This window comes from Delphinus delphis, chromosome 16, assembly GCF_949987515.2.
Source record: "Delphinus delphis chromosome 16, mDelDel1.2, whole genome shotgun sequence".
In the NCBI taxonomy this organism is placed as follows: domain Eukaryota; kingdom Metazoa; phylum Chordata; class Mammalia; order Artiodactyla; family Delphinidae; genus Delphinus; species Delphinus delphis.
The window spans coordinates 29,966,189-29,994,019 of record NC_082698.1 but is presented as its reverse complement, the minus strand read 5'-3'; the positions used below and the strand labels follow the sequence as shown (position 1 = coordinate 29,994,019).

The window sequence follows — 27,831 nt, the reverse complement described above, 5'->3', positions numbered from 1 at the left end:
TACAGAGAGCTTAGTCCAGTGCCTGGCGCCTGGTAAGCCCTCCGTAAATAAATGTTAGTGTTATTATTATTAATGCAAAGGCATCGGATGCATGCTTTAAGGGCGATTAACCGGGCAACACAGTGAGAAGTGGGTTGAATTGGGAAGAGCTTGCCCAGGACCCTGTACACAGTAGCTACTCAGGAAACGCTGAACGGAATTGCATTCTCTGCTAGGCATCGGGCAAGCAGGGATATGGTTTCTGCCTTTTGTAAGCTCACGGTCCCCAGGGGGTGAGGTAAGTGCCAAATTTGGTGAGGGGAGGATGCAGACGTAAATTCTTCAGATTAGCTTCTCTCCAACTGTTCCCTGCCGGAATCCAAAACGACGCGGGGACAGCGAGGGGTGGGGTTCCCTAAACTCCCAGGGTTTAGCGAACCGCCGTCGGGTAGGACTACAGCTGAGCCCAGGATCCTGGCTGAGGAAGAAAAGGCGCGCAGGCGTAGTGCGGACGAGGGCGCTCACCTGTCCTAGAGCGGGCGGAGCTGAACCCGGGAGTCGGGCGGGAGGCGGGGCGGGAGCGATGACGTCAAGGGCACGCCGCCGCCGAGCAGTCGCGTCCCGGAAGCGAGGGCGGGGGAGGCGGCGGAGGTTCTCAGTACTGCGACTTCAGAGAGGCCTTGGGAAGAGGCGCGTCGTGGTGGGGCGGGCCTGAGGAAACGCGCCGGGGTCCGGTGGCCCTATCAGTGCCTCCTGGCCGTCCCCGCCCCTTCCCCACCGTCGCAGCGACCGCTTAGGTGAGGTGCCACCCCCACCCCACTCTGGTGTGTCCGCCGACTGTGCGGAGTTGGGCGCCAGAACGCCGCGGGGGCCGCCACCTGCTGGCCCAGCGACCTTGGGTGTGGTCTTCTGTGGTTTGGGTCTCAGGGCCCCGTCCGGCTCCCTGGGCTGCAGGGGTGATGGTCCGGCCTCTGCCGGCGCAGACCTGCTTCACCCCTTCCTGGGCGCTTACTTCGCGCCCGCCTTGGGTCCTTTCATCCTAGCTCCTCCTGAGGGGGTCTCGGGTTCCTGGTGGCCCCTTTGTTACCCTCCCCTTCAAACACCCTCCTCCCCCCGTCGTCCCAGATCGCAGCCCCTTGCCTGGAACTGGCTTTTGTTGCTGTGGGCCAAGGGTCTACCTCCTTGTTTACTGCTTAGCGTTTGGGTCGGACTTTGAAATTAGGAGAGACGGTGAGAGTTTTGTGGCTATCCCCATCAGAGAAGAGAGGAGGGAATGGGGTTTTATGGAAGGTGGTGACTGCCCCGTAGGGTTCAAGGGGAAAAAGGGGTGGGTAATGGGCAGGGATGGTTCAGGAGGTTGTTGGGAACAGAAGGGAGAGGGAAAGCTTAGAGCATGCAGCAGGGTGGAAGAAAGCTCTGGGGTCCTGGAGGGTGGGCAATTAATTCACTCACTCAGCGAGCATTTATTACATTCCCATTGTGTGCGGAAACAGTGGTGAATGGAAGATGTAGTCTTTGACCTGCTGGAACTCAAAGTTAAGAGGGGCAGACTGGCAAGAAAGAAGGGAGTTTTGCTTGGTGTGATAAATGCTGTTAGGGTACTGAGTACATGATCCTTTGGGAGCATTGGGGAGGGTCTCCCAGTCCAGACTGGAGTTGTTGGCAAAGACTTCTCAGAGCAAGGGAGTGCTGTTTAAGCCGATACCTGAGTGATGAGTAGGAATTAACTAAGTAAAGAGTGGGAGAAAAATATTTCAGGACATCGTTTCACTTGAGACCCCAGGCTGCCTCTCACCAGCAACCATGTGTGCTTGGTCTTCATGGTTTATACTCTTGATGGGTCTGTGGGGAAAAGAACATTAGATGGAGAGTCAGAAGAGCAGGATTTTATACAGTTGACGCTTGAACAACGCAGGGGTTAGGAGCGCTGACCCTCTGTGAAGTCAAAAATTGGAGTATGACTTACAGTACGCCCTCCCTCCACGCGGTCCCTCCGTATCCGCCGTTGGGCATCCGAGGATTCAACCAACTGCAGATTGTGTAGAACTGTCGTATTTACTGTTGGAAAAAATCTGCATATAAGTGGAACCGTGAAGTTCAAACCCATGTTGTTCAAGGGTCAGCTCTATCTGGGTCATTCACTTCACCTTGCTGAATGTGTCTTCCTCTGTGAAATAGGCTTTCCACCTGTAGCCCTGCCTACCTCATAGGTTTATTATGGCATCACATGAAATAATGCAAGTGGGGCTTCCCTGGTGGCGCAGTGGTTGAGAGTCCGCCTGCCGACGCAGGGGACATGGGTTCGTGCCCCGGTCCGGGAAGATTCCCACATGCCGCGGAGCGGCTGGGACCGTGAGCCGTGGCCGCTGAGCCTGTGTGTCCGGAGCCTGTGCTCCGCAACGGGGGAGGCCACAGCAGTGAGAGGCCCGCATACCACAAAAAAAAAAATAATAATAATAATGCAAGTGGAAGTGTGTTGGGCATTGGAAGTGCAATGCAAATGTCAGGGATTCTTATGGTTACAGGATGCAGACCTCAGAGCGAGAGGGGTGTGGGCCAGAGGTGAGCCCCAGCATGGTCCCCGAGGCTCCCCTGGAGTCTCCAACTGCTCCTGCCAAGTCCCCGGCGTTTGATCTTTTCAACTTGGTTCTGTCCTACAAGAGGCTGGAGATCTACCTGGAACCTCTGAAGGATGCAGGTGATGGTGTCCGGTATTTGCTCAGGTACAGATTTTATTTAGGGTTGCTCTAACCTGCTGGGCCTTCTGCCTTCCTGCTTTGTAATTGCACTGGCCACTCAGGCAATGGCTGGGTTATCCTTTCTGCGCTGGTGAGGAGCAGTTCTGGGAGGTACTTTGGGCCTCTGGGTTTATTCTAGACCCTGTGTCTCAGGCCCAACCCAGGAGAGGCAGGCACTGGGAACCATCTGGCCTTTCACCAGGGTTTCTTCTTTGTGGCTGAATAAGCTCATACCTGAGGACTGCTAGCTAGCCTTGACCATTGGGCCTTTTATATCCAGAGCAGGCTTTTTTTCCCCTTCTCTCCCAACATTAGCATAATTCATATTAAAATTAGGATGCAAATAGCTATGAATAAGCAGATACTATTTTCACTAATCCTTTAGGATTATGGCTCTCAAAAGTTTTTGTTCCTGTTCTACTTTGATTTTCATCCTTGGTAATTTTCTTTTTTCTCCTTTCAGCTCACTTTATTTCTTATGCTAAAGTATTTAAAATTATAGATATATACCACTCTGCTCCCTAAACACATTATTTAGTTTGTCTCTAAATAATAATGACTTTTTTTAAAAAAATAAGGTAACATCATACCTAACACAATTAACAATGATTCCTTGTTGTCACCCTATACCCAGTTCATATTCAGATTTTCTCAGATGGTGTAAGGAGGGGCTCGCTTTGTAATCCCACCATGACCAACTAGCTGAAATGAATCGTGGTCTTCCTTAGGGGAGTGTGTGGGCTCTGGAAAGCACGGGGCTGTGCTCTCTGGCGTTTTCTACTGTGTGTGTGTGTGCACGTGCGCGCATGCACCTGTGCATGCAAACGTATGTGTGTATGTATATACATGCGTTTGTATGTATGTGTGTTTTGCCTTTTCGTGGCAAAACACAAAAGTTAAATATATCCTGCCCTTCTCCTTTTCCAGCACTGGTCTCTTAGTGCTTCTTGGCACTAATGTATTAGGATTTTTCCATTTTATGAAATTAGAAATCTGAGGATGTGGTGGGATTGACTAAGCTGGATGGAGGAGGAGCATCGGGACTCAGAAGCCCCCAGGAGCTTATGGTCTCCGAGCCGCTGGGAGATGGAGCGCTGGTCTGTGAAAGTGGCTGTCAGATTAGTTTGTGTGTTTGGTTGTTCTTTTCTTAGTAAAGAGGATTCGACTTTGCAGAGGGATCTAATCTTGAGCTTCTATGAGGTCTGAAGCCTGGAGCTACAGTAGATTTTTAAAAGACTTCTCTCTTCTGGGATCAGCTACTCCGGTAGGTGGGTCTCCATGACCAAAGTGTCGGTAAAGACAGATAGAATGGGAGAGGCTGGGAATTCCCTCGCGGTCCAGTGGTTAGGACCCTGCACTTCTACTGTAGGAGGCGCAGGTTCGATCCCTGGTCGGGGAACTAAGATCCCACATGCCACGTGGCATGGCCAAAAAATAAACAAACAGATCTTTAAAAAAAAAAGAGAGAGAGAGAGAGGCTTTAAAATGAAAGCGATATCAGTGGCTGTGTGCTATTTTTATTTCTGAGATGGGATTGGCCTTAGACCTGACTTAATTTGCTTTTACCCTGGTAGCAGCCGCTAGATGGGTCTGAGGCCTAATTAGGGTGGTGTAGTTGGAGTGTATGGAATTTTAAGACAAAAGCAGAGAGAGGTCATTTCACTCCCTTACTCATAACTCTTGTTAAAAAAAAAGCACCCCATAAATTAGTTAACCTCATTTAGTAACTGTGAAATATCCCAATTAGAGCAAAAGAAAATGCATTGAAGTTCTGAATACATTGCATCTTACCTGTTGATTTTTCTATTTGACTCTCTCCTCTGAGGGCCCACCTTATATCCACTGACACTGCTCTTTAGAATATAGGTGTCAGTGGCTTCGTGATTACGTCTGTGCTCCCTTTACCCTGTTAAATGTCCTTTATCAAGGACTAAGCCAGCACCGTTGCTCGTCTTCAGCAACCTGTCTCTGATTTTCTTTCCTCCGTCTTTGGGGGCTTCTGCTTGGCATTTGGTGGTGGTGGGAGCTGGGTCTGTGTTTGCTTCTAAAAGTTCCAGTTCACTTTGGGTGTGTTTGCTGAGGGAATGCCAACCCTGGTTTTGTCTTCATTTTTTATATGTTGAAATGAAACCTTTATTATTTTCTTTCCTTTGGAATTAATGTATGTTTAAAACAAACTCTCAAAATCACAGAAATAAGAGAAAGTCGCAAATAAGGTCAAAGAAATCCTTTACATTTTGTTCTCTCGGTTTCCATATTAGATGAGTCTTGTGCAGTAAGCATGTGTTCTTATGAAATTGTAAAAAAAAGAATACGTTACATATCAACTCTGTCTCAGTAAATACAAAGAATAAAGGAAAACTCTTAAAGAAGAATGTCATCGGCACCTCTTAAAGAGAATAGAACCTTACAAAACACAGGTTAAACAGGGTTATAACATTAACAGATCATTTCATAAATTCTTCCTCCTCCTGGGAAAAGGTTCTACAGGTCTTCTGGTTCTGAGAGGATGCCCTTTCTCACCCCGGGGCCTGAAGTGTGGCCTCAGCTCCTCTCCCGGTCGCCTGTCCAAGTGAGAGACCCACTTTTCATTTCTCCCTGACCCTCTGAGCTCCAGGGCCTCCTCTTCCTCCTGGTTTTGAAGACCCGCCTGTGTGCCCGTCTCCCCTTCCTGGCTGGAGGGGCAGCTGTCTTCAGTGACCAGGACTCTCTGTGTTGTAGGTGGCAGACACCATTGTGTTCCTTGCTGACCTGCCTGGGCCTCAACATCTTGTTCCTCACCTTGAATGAGGGTAAGAACCAGGGGCCAGGGGTTTTTTGTGAATGGATGTGGGGAGGAATTCTGAGAAGCGGCCCATGTGAGGGAGCCGCCTGTGTCGCCATGGAGTTGGCCTCCCTCTATGTCTGCTCGATGTCAGAACACAGGCTCCTGAGAGACCCACCCTGGGCTAGAATCCTGGCCGGGCCACTGGTGTGACCTCAGAAGTTCTTTAACCTGTTCATTAAGGCCTAATTTTCCTCATCTCTGAAGGGAGGATAGTAACAGTGCTTTCCTCAGAGGGTCGTTGTGAGGAATGAGATAATCTATGTATAACACTTAACACAGTTCCTGACACGGAATAAGCAGTCAGTACATTATAGCTGTTATTATTATTTCCTTCTGGACTGAATGCTGATGCATTAACCTTTTCCCATTTTGGTTTCTGGGGTCATTTGGGGACATGACATGGGGTGAAGGTACTAGGAAGGTGAGCTGATCAGGGATTTTTGCCATATCTGTTGATTTTCTCTGGCTCAGCAAGTGAGCCTGGCCGGGGCTGCTGGGCAGTCACCAGTGGTGAGGGGTCTGTGACATGAAGCCTTTGAGGTTGATGTGTGGACGGGTGGGTAGCTGGTGGGGTCCTGGATAGTGCTGTCTCCTGGGGACCTTTTCTGACAAGGTATGCTGGGACCCAGCCCTTTTACTCGGAACTGGCAGATGGCTGCAGAAAAAGCCAAACCCCTCAAGGGAAATGAGTGAAGGGCCTGGGGCAGAAGTTCTGAGGAGCTGAGTCCTTTCTTCATGCTTGTTCTATTGAATTCACATTTCTCAAGTGTCTCCTTTGCCTCCTGTGGTTTCAATGGGTTGAAAATAAACCCGTTTCACATAAAACCTCATCTTCTATGTCTTAGTAGGACTCTTCTTTGTCTGATTGAAACTCAGATATCCTTCCCAGGCTGTTAGATTTTTCTAAATATATTTCCAAAGTAAATCAGTTCAGATGACAGATGTTTAACAAGCATTTACTCAGTGCCCAGTGCTCTGTTCGCTTGCTTTGGAGGGTACCATGTTAACATGGAAGAAGTTCCTTCTTTGGATTTTCTTTTAGCCTCACCATTGCTCGATCCACAGTGGTCTGTGGTATCCTAAACTCCAAAGGAAGGCTTCCAATCTGCCCTAGTGGCCCAAAGATCAGACTGTCAGTCATTGGGAACTCCCAGCGGCCAGACTCCAGGCACGAGCCACCTGCTGTGTGCTGTGTGCTAGTGTAGTGATTTTTAATATTTTAAAAAAAGGGTCTGGGGCTACAGCAGTGACCAGATGGGGGAAAGTCCCAGCTCTTAGGAGCCTACATTCACAGAGGAGCCAACGACCGTATGTGTAATCTGCCATGCGGTGATAAGTTCTATGAGGAAAACTAAAACTGGGTTAAGGGGCTGGAGGCCGTGGGGGGGCGGGGGTTCTGTTTCATACTGGGTGGTTGGGGGAGGTCTTTTGGGCAGAGACCTGGAGCAGGTGAGGGAGCGAGCACGTGAACATCTGGGTGGGCGGAGGCTCCTGGTCCTGCTATCTGCTTATCTGCAGTGTTTTTGCTCCCATAGGTGCATGGTACTCAGTGGGTGCCCTGATGATTTCCGTGCCCGCCCTGCTGGGCTACCTTCAGGAAGTCTGCCGGGCACGGCTGCCCGAGTCTGAGCTGATGCGGAGGAAGTATCATAGCGTGAGGCAGGAGGACCTTCAGAGAGTTCGCCTGTCTCGCCCTGAGGCCGTAGCTGAGGTGAAGAGCTTGTGAGTATGGAAGGGGCCAGGGAGGTGAGGGACAGTGACAGTACCAGCTGCCACCACACTGAGTGCTTGCTGGGCACCAGACATCGTAGTGGGCAAACCATGGATGTTATTTCATCTTTTTTTTTTTTTTTTTGCGGTACATGGGCCTCTCACTGTTGTGGCCTCTCCCGTTGCGGAGCACAGGCTCCAGACACACAGGCTCAGCAGCCATGGCTCACGGGCCTAGCAGCTCCGCGGCATGTGGGATCCTCCTGGACTGGGGCACGCACCTGTGTCCCCTGCATTGGCAGGCGGACTCTCAACCACTGCGCCACCAGGGAAGCCCCTCCTTTCATCTTTTTAACAGTTCTGGGAGGTAGCTACTATGATTGTCCTCCATTTATGGATGAGGAAAAAGGCAATTGACCAAGCTGGGATGGGAATCCAGATCTAGCTGATTTCACAGTTTAGGGTCTTGACTGAACGCACGCACACACACACACACACACACACACACACACACACACACACACACACACACACACACACACACACGCCACTGCCTGGGTTCAAATCTCAGTTCTGCCATTTAATTGCTGTGACATTGGGCAAGTTACTCAGGTTCCTCATCTGTTAAATGGGATAATTATAGGCTTACCTCATAGGTGGTTGTGACAATTAAATGAGTGTCTGGTACCCAGGAAGTCATCATCACTATGCTGTGGAGGAACTTCCCTAAATGTGACAGAGCTGGTACTTCTGAGGAAGCACCTTACGACTGACTGTTGGATAACATTAACCATAACAACTTCAGTGGCTCTCTTGAAATACAGCAGGGGTTCTCATCCCTCCCTGGGCAGCAAAGGCCTCTGTGGAGCTCCAAAGGAAACTTATAAACCAGTGGAGGGCTGGGCCCCACCCCAGAAATTCTGAGTCAGTTATCTGGAGTGGGGCCTGGGTATCTGCAGTTTTTCAGAAAACGTTTTCACTTTGAAATGATTTTAAACTTACAGAAGATTTCCAAGAATAGTACAAAGAACTCCCACATGCCCTTTACCCGGATAGAACAATTATTAACATTTTGCCACGTTGGCTTCATCTATCTTTCTACACTAAGACATTATTTTTTTTCTTTCTGAACGATTTGAAAGTAAGTTACAAACATCTTGCCTATTTACCCCAAATACTTCAGCATGCATTTTCTAAGAACAAGGATATTCTCTTCTATTTCCAAAGTCCTGTAATCAAAATTAGGAAATTTAACATTGATAACATTAGCATTAGTACTATTATCTAATAGTTGTTCATGATCAAATTTTGCCATTTGTATTAATAAGGTCTTTTATATAAGTTTCTCCTGATCTAGGCTCCAATCCAGACTCGTGGATGACATTTAGTTTTTATGTCTCTTTAGTCTCCTATGAACTGGAATAGTTCCTTGGTCTTTGTTTCTCATGACTTGACATTTTAAAATAGAACATGTTTATTATTTTGTAGAATTTCTCTGCATTTGTGGTAGTTTGGTTCCTCATGATTAGATTCAGGTTCTGCATTTTTGGCAGGAATGTGACAAGTGACATTGTCGTTGTATCATATCAAGAGGTACATGATGTCACTGTCTGTTATGGGAGATACTAACTTTGGTCACCTTGGTGCAGGTTTCTCCACTGTAAAGTGACGATTCATTTTACCCTCTGGAGTTAGTAATCTGAGGGGGGATACTTTGAGACTTTGTAAATACTTGTTCCTCATCAAATATACACCCACTACATTGAAATCCATTGATAGGTCTTACTTTCATCAATTTATTACTATGATGGTTGCAAAGGTGATTTTCTTTGTTTTTTCTTTTTTCTTTGTTTGCAAAGGTGATTTTCTAATTGTCATTATTACCTGACATTCTATAAGAAAGAGCTTTTCCTTATTATCAATATGAACGTAGGAATTTTAAATTTTATTCAGTGGGTTATAATTTATTATTGTCATTGTTAATTTTGATCTCAGTCCTAGATTTGTCAATGGAGCTCTTTTGAACTGGCCCCTGTGTTCTTTCAATGTGTCCCCATCATTTTTGAGTGCTTCCTTATTCTGTGGTACAACAGAATGTTCACATTCATCTTGCACATTCCCTGCCCTGTTCTAAAATCAGTCATTTCTCCGAGGAGCGCTTCAGAAACCAAGATCTGGGTTCTCATTTCACAAGCATGTGCTCTTTGCTTTTGGGGGGCATCCATTTAAAACAACTCTTCATGTCAGTCTACCTTACATCCCAGGTGGAGACACATTGCTCTACATCCTGCCATTTATCCTCACAGCTCCAGTGCATCTGGGAGGTGGGTACCCTGCTCCTCCTATTATAGAGGAAAACCGCATCCTTGGAAAAGTTAAGTAGCCAGCCCAACATCAACATCTAGGAAGAGACCAAAGCAGGAACCTTGGCAAGGGTTCAAAAAAGGGGGCTGAAGTGTACGAAGTTTCCCCAAACTCTCTGATCCCTCTGGGTGAGGCAGGGCATATAGCTTGCACAAGCCCCCTCCCTATGTTGTGTCTGCAGCTTGATCCAGCTGGAGGCCTTCCTGAGCCGCCTGTGCTGCACTTGTGAAGCCGTCTACCGCGTGCTGCACTGGGAGAACCCCACCGTGTCCTCACAGTGAGTGCCCGTCCGCTCCCACCACCGCTGCCCTGAGGACCCCAGGCAAAGCCAGCTGCCTCGAGAGGGCTCCTGTTGCCCTAGCTCAGGGGAAAAGAGCCCACTAGGCTCTTGTGTGCAGACCTGTACGTAGGCTTGTGGGCTTGAATGCGCTGCTTTTGTTCAGACACCTTCTTTTAGGTGCGGTCATAATATTTTAATAATAGAAAAATAACTCACCATGGAATCTCCCACCCTGATACAGCAGCCAGTCTCATGTTTGGATTGCCTTGTAGAGTTTGTCACATGCAAATGCTCTCTATAGCTCATAGTGTATGTGAGAACCCGTTTTTTTTTTTCACTTATTGTTATCATATAACTGGTTTTCCATGTTGCTACATAGCTTTTGGAATTACTTGTAATACAACATTAATATAGATGGTGATTATACTATACTTTATGGAACCATTCTGTGATATATTTAGTCAGTTTCTACTTTTGGTTACTAACCCTGTAGTGCACATTTTTATGGGTATAGCTTTAATCTTTCGAAATTTTTTTTTTCTTAGAATACTAGGATGGAACTATTGAATCAAATGAAATGAATGTTTTTAAGGCTCTTTGTATATGAATAATAATGACAACTAATACTTGTTTAGCCTTCCCCTGGTGCCAGGCACTGTGCTCAAGGCTTTCCATGGTACTGTCTCACTCTTGGTAGTAACCCTATGAGGAAGGTGCTATTTCAGTCCTCATTTTTTTGGGCCGCACCACTCCACATGGGGAATCTTAGTTTCCCGACCAGGAATCGAACCCATGCCCCCTGCGTTGGAAGCACGTATTCTCAACCACTGGACCACCAGGGAAGACTTAATCCTCATTTTACATGTGAAGGAAATAACACTCAGAGAGCCAAGGGACTTGCATAAGGTCACACAGCAAGAAGTGGCAGAGCGGGATTCAGATCCAAGTCTGTCTTATTCTAGACTTCAGAGTCTAGATCCTGAGGAGAGATGTGTGTTGGACCAGTTTAGGCGGCCCCGCCCGTGTCAGTTGTGACCTGTTGGTGGTTGTAAATCCTTCCTCCTCACTTAACTTTCCAGTTGTTTGATTAGCAGATCTTGTCAGCTTATTAACTGTTCCCATAGCTGTTTGTTGCCCAGACCCCCATGTGGGTGTGCCCTGAACCAGTTTCCTTCTGATCTTACGAATTTCTTATCCTGTGGTTCCTCTCTGTCGATCCAGGTTCTATGGGGCTCTTCTGGGCACGGTTTGCATGCTGTATCTGCTGCCGCTGTGCTGGGTCCTTGCCCTTTTAAACAGCACACTCTTTCTGGGAAATGTGGAGTTCTTCCGAGGTAAGCCCTGAAGAACCTGACAGAGATGGGACCCGGCTCTGAGGGCTGGTTAGGCTCCCCTTTATCTCTACGGCTGATCATCTGTTTGCTGTGCCTTCCACAAGGGGGCAGCACCACACTAGGGTCCTCCCTTGGAGAGTGGTGGACTCTGCCTCTCAGATGTTCAGTGGGATACAGGGGAGGCTGCTACTAGGGGTCCCTTTCCCTTCCCCAGACAGATGAATCACTGCTCACGTGACATGGTGGCTTCTGGGAGACGAGGGAGGGATGTTTTCCCAGTGTTGCCATCCACCTCCCAGGATGCAGCCCCCCAGGAATTGCTGCCTCATCTCTGTGATCCCAGAGTACCTGTCTGCCGTCTGGCTTCGAAAGCACTGAAACAGTCTGGAGAGGCCTTGAGCCGTAGAAGCCTGGGCCTGTGCATATGTTGGGGTGATTGCTATACTTGTTTTCCTCCCTGTGGTTGGAAATTAATTATAGAAGCCATGATTTATCAGGCACTTACTACATTTAATCTCTCTTTAACAATCTCATGGGGTAGGTATTGGTACATCTGTCTTGTTTATGAGGCTTGGGTTAGGTGACTTGTTCAGAGTTATGAGGGCGACTGTTTCCTGCTGCCGAGAGGGGGTGCTGGAGGAGGCGGCCAGCTGGCTGCAGTAGTGGGTACCCCCAGAGCACTGCTCATTCCATCCTGATTCTGCCTCCCACCCTGTTCTCCTTGCTCTGGGTAGTGGTGTCTGAGTATAGGGCATCTCTGCAGCGGCGGATGAACCCCAAGCAGGAAGAGAGTGCCTTTGAGAGCCCGCCACCGTCGGATGCCGGGGGGAAGGGCGCTCTGCCGGACTGCACACCTGCACCTGCGCCCACGCCCACAGAGGTGAGTGCCCCTAACCACCCAGGCAGAGCCTGCTGCGGGCGGGCTGCCCAGCCTCCCTATTACCAGCTTGTTCATACCAAATAACTCCTGGGCTGGCCTCTAGTTCCTGCTCCTTCCCAGGCCCATCTCCTCTGAAGTGCTTAATGGTAATGACATAGTTAACTAGTAACAAGAGCTACGCTGTGCTTTATTGAGTGTTTACTCTGCTGTTCCAAGTACTTTATAGACGTTAACCCCAGGAGGTGTAGGTTATTTCTGAGAATGAGATTATTCTCCTTTGTAGAAGAGAAGGCTGAGGCACAGAGTGGTTGTCCAGGGGCAGTGGGCCCAGGACTCAGATCCATGCCCTGTGGGTCTAGAGCCTGTGCTCTCAACCACAGTGCTCTCCAGCCACTGTACGTCCTTTTGTGGCCTTGGTCCCATCTCCCTGTCCTGCTAGGTTACAGACTGCTCTCTTTCCCCTGACTTCTTCCTTTCTGGCAGTTGTGTCATTTCCTCTGAGGTGTGAACCGTTGTTTTTCTTTTCTTTTTCTTTTTTTTAAATTAATTAATTAATTTTTTGGTTGTGTTGGGTCTTCGTTGCTGTGCGCGGGCTTTCTCTAGTCGTGGCGAGCAACTCTCTGTTGCGGTGCGCGGGCTTCTCATTGCGGTGGCTTCTCTTTCTTGCAAAGCACAGGCTCCAGGCATGCGGGCTGCAGGAGTTGTGGCATGCAGGCTCAGTAGTTATGGTGCATGGGCTCTAGAGTGCAGGCTCAGCAGTTGTGGCACACGGGCTCAGTTGCTCTGCGGCATGTGGGATCTTCCCGGACCAGGGCTTGAACCCATGTTCCCTGAATTGGCAGGCGGATTCCTAACCACTGTGCCACCAGGGAAGTCCCTCTTTTTTTTTTTTTAATAATTTTTTTTATTTTAAAATTTTTGACTGTGTTGGGTCTTCGTTGCTGTGCGCAGGCTTTCTCTACTTGCGGTGAGCGGGGGCTACTCTTTGTTGCGGTGTGCGGGCTTCTCATTGCAGTGGCTTCTCGTTGCAGAGCATGGGCTCTAGGCGCGCAGGCTCAGTAGCTGTGGCTCGCGGGCTCTAGAGCGCAGGCTCAGTAGTTGCAGCCCTGCATTGGCAGGCGGATTCTTAACCAGTACGCCATCAGGGGAGTCCCTTGAACCATTGTTTTGAGAAATCTGGATGCTGGCTCCGGGGAGGTGGCCCTACCTTTGGGGCAGGGCTGCCATCTCTCTGACTGTAATAGAGTCTCTCTCCCCAGGACCTCACGCCAGGCAGTGTGGAGGAGGCTGAGGAGGCCGAGCCTGACGAGGAGTTTAAAGATGCAATTGAGGTGGGTGGCCTTCCCCGGCACCCTCAGCTGACCAGGTCAGAAGTTGGGTGGTCCTGGAGCCATGTAGCTTCTCACATTCCAAGTCTGGGTTTTTAAAGTTTTCTTATGTCCAAGTGAGAAGCTGAAACTTGCTCTGAGCTAAAACTCACTGGTTCAAAGGGTGCCACTGAACCTCCACCCATCCTTTTGCTGACCTAGCATCTGTCCTGGGTGCCCAGGGCAGGGATGGCTCTGGAAGACTCTGGAAAACGCCCTGCTGGGGGAGTGGGTCATTTACTGCCTTGGCTGGGCTGTGGGCTTGGTGCCTTAGATGTGGGGAAGGCAGATGTGGAGGAGGGCACTGCTGGGGTCTCTGCCTGCTCTTCTGAAGGATGAGGGCTGTAAGATGTCCCTTTGACGGGTGAGGATGGGACATTGGAGAAAGCAGTTGCATGGCCAAGTGCTAAGGCAGAGAGTTAGACAGTCTTCCTGGTTTTAGGACAGTGGTTCACACTCATAGTTTGCAGAAGTGTTTTATTTGGCATGAGAAGCTTTAATATAATTTTTTGAGCCAATATTTAAAAATGGAGAGATTGCGGTGGAAACTCTAGATTTTCAGTTTTTCTAGAAGCTCGGAAGCTCTGGGAGCCCTGAGTCTGCAGCAGTCAATGTAGCCGAGGAGTGGCTGTCTCCTTTAGAGCAGTCACACAGTCCTCACCACTTCCCGTCCTCCCCGGTCACCGAGTCCTAGTGGCAGTTGCCATTTATTGTCACGTTTGCACTATGGCGTTTCTTTTTTTTTAAATATATATTTTAAAATTTTATTTTATTTATTCTTTTTTTTTGGTTGTATTGGGTCCTCGCCGCTGTGCATGGGCCCTCTCCAGCCGAAGCAAGCGGGGACCGTTCCTCACCGCGGTGCACGGACCTCTCACTGCGGTGCACGGACCTCTCGCCGTGGTGGCCTCTCCCGTTGCAGAGCATGGGCTCTAGGCACACGGCCCCCAGCAGTTGCGGCATGTGGGCTCAGTAGTTGTGGTTCACGGGTTCCAGAGCGCAGGCTCAGTAGTTGTGGTGCACGGGCTCAGTTGCTCCGCGGCACGTGGGATCCTCCCAGACCAGGGCTCGAACCCGTGTCCCCTGCGTTGGCAGGCGGACTCCCAACCACTGTGACACCAGGGAAGCCCTATGGCTTTTCTTATAGTTGGAAATCACTTCTCTTCATGTCTCTTTGTAAAGTGGGGGATACAAGAAATGGAGGTTTTGTGAGTTTTCACCAGGCCTATGATTTACACCCAGCCCGCTTTACTATTATTACATTAGCCTCGTCCATGTGGGCATTTACATTTTCAGCTGCTAAGATTTCTCTAAGACTTGAAGCGGCTGTGGACTCTGAGTCTTGGTGGTGGTGGTAGGGAATATATATAGCAGGGGCTTTCAAGCAGGTTTGTTCATGACCTAGAGTAAGGAACACATTTTACATCTTGACCCAGTTCACACTTATGTCTGTGAAATATGAAAAACTTAAATAAAACGAGTTTCCTGAAAAATACATTGTAAGGGATATTTTCTTTCCTGTTCAATTCTGTTCTATTAAGATAATGACCAAATTAATTTCACCCAGTTTGAAAAACAGTAATACACAGCTTCCCCCAAGCTTATTTGATGTTGGGGTCCTTTTACAGGGGCCTCTGTTAACGTCACCCTTTGGGACGTGCTCAGACAAACTCAGCATAGCACTTATGTTCTTCCTTTCCTTTGGGGGCCCCCCTCCCAGCAGCTTCCTTCTTGCTATCTTCTCTCTGTTTTCTCTCCTTCTCCCCTGCACCTTGGGAGGCAGGAGACCCACTTGGTGGTGCTGGTAAGTAGCAGCCTTGGTGAGGTGGGCAGGGGCTGGCGGGATGGGGGGAAGGGTGGCTGAGCCGGTGGTCGCCACGCCTCTCGGGGTCCGCCATGCACGCAGATCCCGGAGCCCTGCCACAAGGTGGGCAGAACTGGAAGCAGCTTTTCCCACAGGAGGATGACGAGGGGGCCCCGTGCCCAGCAGAGGATGAGCTGGCCCTGCAGGACAACGGGTTCCTGAGCAAGAACGAGGTGCTGCGCAACAAGGTGTCGAGGCTCACGGAGCGGCTTCGCAAGCGGTACCCGACCAACAACTTCGGTACGGCCCAGGGGAGGGCTGGTTGGGGGCGCCCCGGCCGTGGGGCCAGAGGTGCTGGGTTACGAGGAGAGCAAGGAGTAAAGCTGTGTCCACAGGACCCTGGGGAGGTAGCACATGCACAGAGGGACTGAGAGGGAGGGAACGTGGGTTCCTTCTTGTGTCTCTGTCTTTATTAAATTTTGAGGGAAGATGAGGAATTCAGTTCCAGAAGCGCCACTCCGGGACTGCAGAGAGGTGTGGTCCTGAGGCAGGCAGAGCTGTGGTGGGCAGTGGAGTATAATGGCTGGGAACTGAGTGTGAGTCTGAGCGCCTGGTGCAAACTCCAGCGCTGCTGGATGTCCTTGAGCAAATTATTTAACTTCCCCTTGCCTCAGTTTCCCCTTTGTAAAAGGTGGATAATATAAGTTCTTACCTCACAGGGTCGTTGTAGGTCTCAACCGAGGTAATGCTCATAAAGTGCTGGCACGTTCACAGTAAGTGCTTTGTAAGGGGCGCTGTTAACGTGAAAGGCCCTGGTCCATCCCGCAGGTGCCTAGGAGCCTGTCTGGATCTTTCCAGTCCGATTGGAAGCAAGTTGAAGGAAACAGTGCCTTCCCCTGGGGATGATGGAGCCCTGATGTTTCTTCTCCCCAGCCAAGCTGGTAGATTGGCTAGTCCTTATTTTACTGGGCATGGAGGTGCACCCAGGAAGGTAGCTTTGGAGAAGGGCGGACTTGACTGTTAGCACAGCTCGGAGACCTGGCTCTGATCAGGAGAGTGGGAGTCGAGCCGAGCCATTGTGATGAAGTTATAGCTGAAGCCTGGGGAGCCGGTGACTTGGGAGTCACCCTGGTCCTGACGCAGAACTTGCTTCTGCCTGCTGTCAGCTGACAGGAGGAGGACGGTCTGGCTGCGCTGTCGGTTCTGGTGGGAGTGAGTTCCGGGTGCTGCGCCCTGGGAGAAGCCGCTGGGATTTATCTTGAGGCGTTTGACCCCGGGCGCTCAGGGCCTACCTTCTTGCCCCTGCAGCAGCCAGGGCAGTTGTTTCCTGAGCGTTAGACCTCCTGGACATGCTGTTTCTTTCTGCTCTGTGAACGTCCCCAGTCATTCAAGATCCCTTCCTTTTATTTGTGATGATCGCCGACTGCTGCCGAGTGCTCTGTGTTCAGTGCGCTTTCACGTACACTGTCTCATTTAGTCCTTAGAAGCAGCCAGGTTCTGGAAGTCCCAAGTGACATTACACAAGACTTAATACTCTTGTTCTGGCAAATTATACTTTTATATCTATGAATTGTAAGTAAAGCCCCTTAGATGTTCCCATTTGGTGGGTGAGTAACCTGAGGTTGAAAAGAGTGATTTGCCCAGAGTCTTCAGCCAGTACATGGTCGAGCTGTGTCTCAAATCTAGGTCATCTGATTTGACTCCCATGTTCTTTCTTTTTTAAATTTATTTAATTTATTTATTTTTGGCTGCGTTGGGTCTTCGTTGCTGCACACAGGCTTTCTCTAGTTGCGGCGAGCAGGGGCTACTCTTCGTTGGGGTGCGTGTGCTTCTCATTGTGGTGGCTTCTCTCGTTGCGGAGCACGGGCTCTAGGCGCGTGGGCTTTAGTAGTTGTGGCGCATGGGCTTAGTTGCTCCGCGGCATGTGGGATCTTCCCGGACCAGGGCTCGAACCCGTGTCCCGTGCATTGGCAGGTGGATTCTTAGCCACTGCGCCACCAAGGAAGTCCCCATGTTCTTTCTAGCTCATCATCCTCCCTTTGCCCTGTGTCTGAAGTGCCCTGGTTTTATGCCTATCCTGTTTCTGTATTTGGCTTTTGGTTCAGATAATCCCAACCAGGATAGGTGAAGGCTTGTCAGGTTCCCACGAGGATGGCAAAGGCAGAAAGTGCTTCTTTTCCTAAGCCCCCCTTAGCCCTCCATTCTTCAAGACTGCTTGCTGTCCCTCCCTTGAGATATTCTTAAGCTCTGGGCCGTGAGGGCAAGTGTAGCAGCTCTGTCTTGGGTCTGCCTCCCACAGGCCGGGGTGAGTGAGCTGCTTTGGGGGCCGTTCCATTCTGGCTGCAAGTGGATGAAGGGGATGCACGGGAGGAATGAGGGCAGGCTGCTCACGAGCTCCTCCGTGAACTCCGAGTGGGAGAGTCCTAGTGGGAAGGTCCCCTCTACCCTGGAGGCTCCGTGACCATTGCCTTGGCAGGTCTGTGTGGTCTTAGGCTCCTTCCTGCTCTCTCTGCCCCCGTGGCATCTTCACATGGTGAGTCAGGACCTTGGCTGAAAACGAGCAGGAAGAGTTGGTTGGTGTCGGAAGGGATCGGGGTGCCCTCCTCCTCCGCATGCCTACCTGAGATGGCATCGGCACACAGAGCCCTCCCTGGCTCCAGGTCTGTGCGTGGTACAGGGCTGTTTCACTAGACCACGTGGCTGTCTTGGGGCGATTGGCCCTGGTACTCCATCCAGTTGAGAGGGGCCAGAGTGTCAGTCTTTGAGCAGCTCCTTTCCCCTGTCCCATGCCCCTTGCTAAGGAGAGCCGGAGGTGGGCTGCCTTGACCTAATTTGTAGTGTGGGGGACAGAGTCTTGGAGCAGCCCGTTTCCTGGGTTGGCATTACCAGCCAGCGGGACGCTATGCTCTTCTCTCTTTTCCTCTGCCAGGGTCACGGGCTGGCTGACAGCAACAGCAACAGCATCTGCCTTAAGCCCATTGTTTTCAGGTTTCTCCGGCTCCAGCTAGGGTCCCCTCTCCTTGAATGCCGGGAGTGTCCTTTAGCAAGAGCTGCAGGGGATTCTGGCTGGATAGAGGAAGGGACCACATCGCTTTGGGCCTTTGTGTGAAGGTGAGGCCTGGTGCTGTGTACCTGGCCAGACAGATGGTCCAGGAGGCCCAGCAGTGCGCCCTGAAGCTGATAATTCCTCTGGTTAGATCACAGGAGGCCTTTAGACCCCAAGTCTGGAAACCTCCTTCAGTAATCTTGTCCCCTCTCAGGTTTTTCTAGGACCCTAGCCGGCTCTCTTCTGGGCCCACAGCCCTTGGTTGGCCTCTCTGGTCCCCTTTTGTTAGCCACCCTCCTGCCTAGTGTGGACCCCTGCCTTTTCTCCCCTGGCTCACTGCCCCCCATCTGCATGGAGATTTCTGTGTTGAACTATAGTCAGTATTCGTGGCGGCAGCCCTTGCACCTTTCCTTGTTCTCATAAGTTTTTGCTTCTGCTTCTGGAGCTCATTGAAGTCATAAGGGCCCAGTGTGGCTTTTCCTCTCCTCCTCCATCCTTTTGATTTTTTTCACTCACCTGCATGTGCCCCCTTCATCAGACTGTGTCCTTGTTGCAGCCCACCTTTTCCTTCTTTAATTTTCCTGGAAGCAGGGGTGGGTGGTGAGCACAGCTTCTATTAAGCCCCTTTGCCTTGATGTCACCTTGAAAAGAATGGTCGGGGGAATTCCTTGGTGGTTCAGTGGTTAGGGTTCCGCTCTTCCACTGCAGAGGGCATGGGTTTGATCCCTGTTCGGGGAACTAGGATCCTGCATGCTGTGTGGCGTGGCCAGAAAAGAAAAAAAAAAAAAAGATTGGTCCCCTCTTCCCCATCTTTCATCTCTTCTTACACCCCCCTTGCCTCCTTCCAACAGTTTTCTAAGCTGCTACTGGCTTCTCTGCTTGAAACCGTGTCTGAAACCTTGTCGATTCATTGTGTCTGGTGGTTTAGGCAGGATCTCTTTCCCAGCTGTATATCGCCCCATCCGTCCACCACTCTTAGGGCCTGCACCTCTTGCCCTGTGCATCTTTTTGGAAGGTGCCTGGTTCTGAGCTTCCCTCCTGGAATCTTCAGATGACAGAAAGCAGGAGTCTGGTGTTTTAGGAGGCATTTCTCTCTTTAGCTGTGGGCAGAGTACTTGTAAGGAGACACTTTGGAAAGGGTTGTGTCAGGCAGGTTTCCTTAGAGATCATTGGAGCCACCTTCTCTGAGGGATGCCTGTTGTCAAGTCCCTGCCAACGTGGTGTGATTTCCAGGGGGTAGATTCTGCTGGATGCTCTGCGATTTGGGCTGGCCCTACAGGTGGGGGGTCTCTAAGCCCCAGGTGGGAGCAGGGGCAGCAGCAGTGTATAGTCTGGGACATCGATTCTCGGTGGCCTTTGGTTTTTCCTTCTTAGTTTGAATCCCTCCTTCTGGCTCTGGATCTGGACTTTGCACTCTGCTCCCAGCCAAGGAGTCTGGGCTGGGCTGGCGCCCTGAGTGTCCCCATTTAGAAGAGTCAGGAGAAGGCGAGAGTTGCAAGGCCTGGGCTGGGTCAAAGCTGAGCTGCTGCCTCTGTTTCTCAGGGAGCTGTACGGGCTGCTCGGCCACCTTCTCAGTGCTGAAGAAGAGGGTAAGTCTTCTCGAGGGTGTTTTTGCTGGGGACTTGGGACGAGATGTAGGGGAGTAGCTCGAGGTCACAGATGAAGTCTGACTGCTTGGGCCACATTGGGCCTGAGGTCTGGTCTGAGGTTTGCTCAAATGAGTGGGTCTCCGGAGCCCTGCCCCTGTGCCCATGCCTTCACCAGCCTTCTCGTGGGATGTCCCATCTGGTTTCAGTCCTGACCCGCTCAGGCACCTCCCCACTCCCATAGTTGTCCCAGGTTCTCTGGGTGGGGCCAGCTGGTGGAAAGGAGCTCCAGGTGCCCGGGGGCAGGCGATCCAAGACTGACCCTGGCTCTTGTCTGCAGCGGAACTGCAGTAACTGTGGAAACAGCTTCTGCTCTCGGTGCTGCTCCTTCAAGGTACCCAGGTCCTCCATGGGGGCCACAGGTGAGTGGTGCAGGCTGGGGGTCCGGGCAGCGGGAGGGCGCGCCTGCCTCCCACCTCCTCTGGGGGCTGCTGTGTGTGGGCAGGGAGCCAGGGGTCAGTGAGAGGTCCAGGGAACTCGGGATCTCCTCCATCTCCCTTTAACAAAGGAAAAACGAAAACATTTGATGCGCGGACAGGAGTATATATATATAAAACGCACCTGAATCGTGAAGCGCAGTAAGGACTACCTCCCACCGCTCACTAAAGTTAGAAAATAGAGCACGAGCAGCACCACCAAGCCTCCCAGCGCCACGCCCACCTTCCCCAGGCAGACTACCTCCTGAATTTCATTCTTTCTCATGGCCTTGGTAATGCTTTTAACTAAAAAAAAAAAAATAATTTCTTTTCCTTCTATAAAAGCTATACCTACTCATTGTAGACAAAACAAAAAGCCAAAGAAAGGAAAACAATCTCTCCCAGAGAGAACTGTTAGGCGTGGACCCTTCCCGGTCATTAATGCCGTCACACACGGGATAAATACATGTGCATGTTCTAAAAAAAAATGGGGGCATGTATTACATACTGCTCTGCACTACGTTACAATGTTAAATGGAGTGTCCTTTTTTCATTCTTCTGGTCATGCTAGTAACATACGCTTATTCTAGAAGATTTGGGAATTACAGAAGAAGAAGGAAGAGAAAAATAATCTTGTAATCTTACCACCCAGAGATAATAACCACTGTTAAAACATTCTGGAAAATTTTTTTCTGGTATTTTATTTAAAAAACATTTTTAAAGGTATTCTTTTGGTGCTAAAATAATTTCTAATGCATAGAACATCTGGGTGAGGCCTGCTGTTGGCATGGTCACCCCCAAAGCCCCCAGTTCCCATGGAAAGAGAATTCTCTGAGGGCAGGCTGGTGAGCTGGGACAGCGAGCTTGTAGGCTGGGCGATGGGTGGTCTGTGTGGGGATTCGGGGAGTGGGGAGGAGGTTCTAGTGTTTGGGGCCATGAGCCAGAGGGCACGAGGAAGCGTCTCACCAAGTTCTTCCTCCTTTTCAGCCCCTGAAGCCCAGAGAGAGACTGTGTTTGTGTGTGCCTCGTGTAACCAGACTTTGAGCAAGTGAGAAGAGGGCCCAGGGTCCAAGTGGGCGCCTGTCCCTGGGGCCAGCAGTAGACCCCGCTCTCCCCACCCTGAGCCCCATGTGGCATGTGCTGGGCAAATGTGGCCTGAATGCTAGGTAGGCTTCCCCTTCCTGCCCTTGCTGACTCCAGCCAGGTTCTGGAGCTGTTCTCCACTCCTACGGATGGCCAGTAGTGGTTGCTCTCAAACAAGGACTGGAGTGTTTGCCCTGCTCTGCTCTGGGCTGTTAGTGGACTCAGGGTTAGGCAGGGAATGTAAGTTAGAGGGCAGCAGTGAGCCAGGCCTGGTCTCACCTGGGATCAGGGTGTCCCTGCAGGCCTGGGAATTCTAGAAGACTGGAGGTCAGAGATTGGGAAAAGAGATTCTTCCCCTGCTGGGTATTGGGCCAAGCCCTTGCCCTTTGAGAGCCTGCAGAGGGCTTGCACGTGTCCCAATTCTGTTCGAATGTCCCTTCAGGCATCAGGACCTCATCATTTCCCCACCAGAGGGTGTGATGAGGGCTATCAAGACCAAAAGTACTTCTAGAAACAGGGTTGAAGTTCCCAAATTCCCCCAGAGGAGGACGTGTCTAGGAGGGCCTGGCAGAATCCTTCAGTGTTAAGCAGAGCAAAACGGGCACCCCAGCAGCTCAGAGGGCCTCAGCCCCACCTTGCAGGGACCTTGACTTACAGAATCTCAGCCCACATGTTATTCTGGTCTTTTCAGCTCTGCCCGGTAGATGCTGGGCACTCAGATCACTCCTGCTTCCTGTGTTCAGAGCCTTGGGCACCCCTTCTCTGGCCTAGAGCTACAATTCCCCTCCCTGGCCCCTTGTCCCATGGAGTGTGAGACCAGGAAGCAGAGCAGAGGTCCTGAAGCCCTCAACCTTTGGGGGCCTGAGAAGTGTAGGATCTCGCTGGGCTGGGTCTCAGATTCCAGGGCTGTTCTCCAGCAGGACAGCAGTTATGGGATAAGGCCACTTGGGGTCCCTATCCCCTCTCCAACAATTTCACATTCACTCTGGGCTTCTAGGGGCACAGTGTCTCTCCCGAAGCCATGAGCAGGCTCAGGCACCCCTTCCCTCCCCAGGAGCTTCCCTGCCTTTTTGAAGTATTTATTTATTTATTGCATGGTTCCCGGGAACATGTGGCACAAGGAATGGGATAAAGAGGACGGGGGCTTCTCCTACCCTAGGATGCTTCCCTGAACTCATGGGCTGCCTGGGACTCAGAACCCTGGGAGGCGGAGACGTTTCTATACCCTAAGCAGGGACACAAGGTGGCAGGTTGGGGAGACAAGGATCATCCTAGGCCAGCTTTCCCTCCAGGCCAACCAGTCTAGGAGCCAGGGGACTTCTCCAGGCCAAGTGGGGCAAGTCCCTGGGGAACCAGGCGGGCTTTGGTAGACCCCTTTCCTTGGGCTCCTGTGGAGATATGAGAGTTAAGGGTCCCCCTTCCTCGGGTCCTGTGGAGATATGAGAGTTAAGTGCTTGTGCTTTACTTACACTGGAGAGGAACTAAAAGGATGTCTGTGTATATGGAGAATTGTCAATAAAAAGGCCTCAAGCTTCCTATGTTTTTGTCCTGGTCCTTGCATGCCCCCTCTCCCTGAGGCTGGAGAGCCAGGTCCCCCCCAGCACTGGCTGAGTTTGCAGGCCTGGGCTGTGTCTGCAAGACGGGGCAGAGGGGCTGCGGAGGCTGAAGTTGGGGTGTGAGCTGGGGTTGGGGGAGGAAAGCTGTGCCTTGCGCAGGAGGGGCTCAGCGAGATGCCTGTTGGATTGACTTGTGACCACATTGTGAGGGCTGGGGGTTGGGCTGGGGACCAGAACTTGGTAAATACTAAGCGATGCAGGCTTTAGAATGGAAAGATTTTAGCTAATCCCTCTGAGAAAGCAGAAAAGGATCAGCCCTGGGGGAGGCTGAGAACCAGCCGGAAAGAGGATTGGCTGTGAGATGGGAAGTAGAAGCAGTTCCCTGGGAGCTGGGGTTTGGGGGGTGTTTACTGGGTGCCAGGCGCTGTGATACGTGCTTTACACACATTATTTCATTTAATCCTCAAGATGGCCCTAAGAGGTAGGCACTTTTTCTTCCCTTTTTACAGGGGAGGAAATTGAGGCCCAGGGAGGTTAAGCAGCGGCTGCACGAGGCTTGGCACTTTGCAGACCACAGCTGGGTAGAAGCGGTGTCTTCAAGACCTTCGGCCTGAGGCAGTAAAGGGGGGTGGAGAGACTCTGCCTTGGAGTCGAGGTCAGGTTGCAGCCACATCCTCATGACCCCATGCACGTGCAACTCAGACTGCGGTGCCTGAGGGGTCCTCGCAGCACACTGAGGCCTCGGTCTGGGAACTTCCCCTAGTACGGGGGAGCCCCAGCAGGGGGCCCCAAGAGACAGGGAAGCAGCCAGAACCTTGTCCTAGCAGTTTTTACAGAAGAGCATGTTCACTTTAAAAAGTACCCAAGTGGCAAAAAAAAGTACCAGAGCGACCTCAGTGGCCTGGTAGTCCAGAGGAACAGTAAAGATGCTGGAGGAGTGGAAAGTAGGGCTTTCGAGCAAAAGGGGACAGCAGTGGTAGCACAGGCCCAGGAAGGCAGTTTTTCTCATGGAGGGCGTGTGTCATAGTAGGTCAGTTGGAGGGATGCTCAGAGATAATCCAGTCCAGCCCCTCACTGTGGGAGCCACACCATACCCATTTGAAGATGCGGGTTCCCCGCAGCATTGGAGGATGGAACCAGAAGGGACTTCCCTTAGAGCAGGAGCAGCCTGCACTAGCCAGAGAGCATCCCGGTGACAGTAGAGGCGGGTGCTGCGATGGACCGGCTCCACACTTGGCCCTGTTCTACCATTGGCTGCAGCCACACTGGAGTTGCTGCAGGGGCCTTGCCCCCAAGCCTTTTTGTGCTGCTTTCCTCATCTGTAAAGTGGGTAGATAGTGATCTCTATCTTGTGTGGCTGCTGTGAGGATTAAATGAGATAGTCCACTCCAGGTGGGAAGCGAGGTGCCTGGCACATAGTAAATGCTCAATAAACACTAACTCATTTCTCTCATTCTGGCCATCTTTAGGAATATCAAAACAACTCTGCCCTGCATGGCTTAGAACAGCAATTTTTTTAAAACTAGAGAATAATCATAGATTATTTTCAGGAAAGAATGAGGCCAGAGTATAGTTTGAAATAGCAGAGTCAATATTTTATGTTGGGAAAATGAAAACAATGTCTAATGGTGAAATACAGACTATAGCACAAGTAGCTTTCAGGACATGGGATTCAGAGTGTGAGAAACATGGTTTTCATCATTGGGGGTCAGTGGCTTCATAGAAGGAAAGCCACCTCCTTGTCCGCTTGAGGTGCGTGTGAGGGCCTCAGAGCAGGCCAGTGATGGACATCTTCAAAGTGCAGGTGCCACTGGGAAAATGGAGCCATGGAGGGTTTTACTAGCAGTGGATTGTGCCTTCCCGCTGCCTGGGGTCCACAGCATGGAGAGGACCAAAGGTGGGATGGCCTGGAAAGCAGATTGTCCGTTGTAGAATTGGATGCCTGGTTTAAAAGATGCTTCCCAGTTTGTTCTCAGGGACCAAGTGAGGGGACAGTAGCCAGGTCTGCGACAGCCCTGGAACCTGCTGGGCAGACCTGGATGGATGGCCAGCTCCCACGGCCTGGCTTGGGTTGAGGGTTCTGGCCATCTTTTCATGGGTTGCTAGTGGTGGGGAGCAGCCTCCAGTGAGCCTTGGCAGACCTTGAACTGGCCGTGGTTTGTGGGGTCTTTGGGATTTGAGGTCGCTGGCCACCTGGCTCTCAGAGCTGAAGCCAAACGAAGTGCCATTTTCATCCCTTTGTCTCCATGGAAGCTTCGAGGCCCTGGCTCCAGCATCTGTCCTGCAGCTGGTGGCTCTAAGATCATAATACCTACGTTTATTGAGCACTTGTACTGGGCAGTAAGCTGAGTGTGTCATCTTATTTAAACCTCGTGACTGTCCCCAAAGCTAAGTTCTGCCATTAACTCCATTTCACCAATGAGTAAGTGGAGGCCTAGGGAGGTTAAGTAACCTGCCCCAGGTCACACAGCTAGTAAGCCATGGAGCCGCAATGTGAACCGTGCCACAGGTGCTTGTGGATGCCTCAGAGAAACTGGTCACCATAGCAGTCCTGGCTGTCACCTCCCTTCTGTTCTGCCTTGTTCCCACTAGCTCCAGGAGGTTCTGAGCCATTGAGCTAACAGGAGGGCCTGCCCACCACCAGCCCTAGTGAAGTGGGCTCAGCCTCCAGGGGAACAGAGGCAGCCTTGTGGCAGGAGCTCCCCCAGCTCCCAGCACTGCCCCATCTCCTTGGCTGGGTCTGTTGCAACACCCTAGGGTAGCACATTCCATTCTCTGGCACAGCTGGGGGCTGGAGGTTCTGGATTCCCCTGGCCTCAGCAGAGCCTGCTGTCTGGGCTGGGACACTGGGTCCCAGCCACACACATTCCAGCAGCAACCACCCCCCACGTTGGATTTCCCAAGGAGTGAACTTTAGCCAGGATTACAGTCGACTAAACAGTTGTGGGATGTGAGCTTCCTTTGTGGGACCCAAGAGGCTGGATGCTGATGGGGCTGAGAGAGGAGGAGGGGCGAAGGGGTGGGCTGCCCTGGGATTCGGGAGAAAAGCCATGGTTCAAGGATGGCTCTTCTGCTGCTCTCAGGGTGCTTGGAGTGAGATCTGAGCAGGGTCCCCAGAAATCTTCCTGGGAGGCAGGGTAACAGACGCATGGCTGCTTGTACTCTGATCCTGCCCACCTGTCCTCAGCTTTGCCCCCTGCAGGCAGTAGTACAGGGGTTGAGAGCATGGGGTCAAATCCTAACCACACCACTAAGTACAGCTGTGTGTCCTTCAATGCGTTCATTAACCTTTCTGAACCTCAGTCTCCTCACCATTAAAATGGGGATAATAATAGTACCTACCTCAGGAGGCTTAAATTAAAATGCCCAAGTGCTTGAATATTTATATATTAATGGACTTGCTATACACTGAATGCTACTATAGTATTGTATGTCTTCTTTTCTCTATTGCCCTACATATTACCTGGGGATGTATTTTCTGATGCAAAACCACAAATGTGAATTCTCTCCCGCTTCTGGAAGTAACAGTTCTGGCCTTTAGATAAGATGTTCCTGTCTTTTCCTTGCTTTCCTGCCAGTAGCATTTCTTAGTTGATTAACAAATCAATTAGGAATTTAATAAGCACTTATTTTGTGCAGGCACTGTGCTAGGTCAAGGCCTTTGGTTAATAAAAATACTAATTACCATTTAATGAGCATCTTCTAAATGCTGGGCATTGTTGCCAGGTATTTTTCATACATTTCCCTGCTTAACACTCAGCCGCCGTGTGAAGTAGACAGAATCACTCCGTTTTCCAGCTGGGAAATGTCCCCAATGTCACATGGTCATTAAGTCACAGCACTGGAAACCAGAACTGGCCTCTTCTCGCCTGATCCTGAGTGTCATGGGCCTACCCCAAAACCCTTCTGTTCTCTATCAGAACTCTCATTTTGCACCCAGCTGAGACACTTCCTCTGCTCCCTTGCACTTGGACTGGCCATGTGACTTAGTTTTGGCTGGTGAGCTTAGTTTTGGCTGGTGAGCGAGAAGTGGAAATCTACCAGGTAGGACTTGTTGGGAAATTACTGTTTTCCTGATCAAAAGGACCAGAGGCAGCTGACGCGCCGCTTCTGCTCTTAGCCCTTTCCCGCCTTGCTCCCTGGAATGTGGCTGAGAAGTTGGGAGGAGGAGGCACCACCCACTGGCAGAGCAGGAAGGCAGAATGAGCCTGGGACACGGACCTCGCACCTCCGGATCTCTTGAGTGGGGAAGCCCCGCTGTTTCTGGAGGGTTCTGCTCCACGCGGTCAGATGCCGTCATTCACCGGTACGCCGCGCAGATGCTCGCTGGGCACCACCAGCCGCCCGTCTCAGGCTGGCCAGGAGGGGGTGTTCTGTGGCCGAACTGAATGCAGGGAGCGCTCAGGCCTTGCAGGGCCTCCTTGGTCTTTGGTCCCAGGGAAGAGACTGCCAGGGGCTCTGACGGCAGGTGCCGGGGACAGAGCCAAGGTGCAGAGCAGGGCCTGGCCCCTTTGTGGCGGTGGGTGAGGAGCGCCTTGCTGGGGCCTCGCAGGATGGGCTAAGGGAGCCCCTCCCCGCCCGCTCCCTCTCATGGGCTGCCAGCACCTGACAGAGGTCAGTATTGTGCTCCGGCCAGAAGCAGCCTGAGTCCTGTGTGTTCAGTGAAAAAAGAATCCCTGGTCCTGGTTGACCCTAGAAGGGCCTGTAAATATTTGGTCGGGGTAGGAGGCTGGGAGACAAGGGGCGGTTTCAGGGAGCCAGGTGGGCTGGGCAGGCTTTGGGCGGGGGTGGGAGGCAGCGG

At 51.1% G+C, this 27,831-nt stretch overlaps 1 protein-coding gene across 4 annotated transcripts; it reads left to right on the top strand.

Annotated features, from left to right (window-relative positions):
- Positions 1-606: 606 nt before the first annotated feature.
- ZFYVE27 (zinc finger FYVE-type containing 27) lies at positions 607-23,071 on the top strand. 4 transcript variants are annotated; one of them, XM_060034331.1, is made up of 13 exons: positions 607-776; positions 2,505-2,702; positions 5,439-5,509; positions 7,080-7,266; positions 9,800-9,895; positions 11,120-11,232; positions 11,967-12,112; positions 13,372-13,443; positions 15,263-15,283; positions 15,439-15,583; positions 19,872-19,918; positions 20,256-20,337; positions 21,379-23,071. In XM_060034331.1, the coding sequence occupies exons 2-13, from the start codon at positions 2,506-2,508 to the stop codon at positions 21,441-21,443; spliced, it is 1,242 nt and encodes a 413-aa protein (XP_059890314.1). In that variant the 5' UTR covers positions 607-776; position 2,505; the 3' UTR covers positions 21,444-23,071. The 4 variants fall into 4 exon arrangements, with proteins under 4 accessions (XP_059890314.1, XP_059890313.1, XP_059890317.1 ...); XM_060034330.1 differs by lacking the exon at positions 21,379-23,071 and adding an exon at positions 20,963-21,281; XM_060034334.1 differs by lacking the exon at positions 15,263-15,283.
- The last annotated feature ends 4,760 nt before the right edge of the window (positions 23,072-27,831 follow it).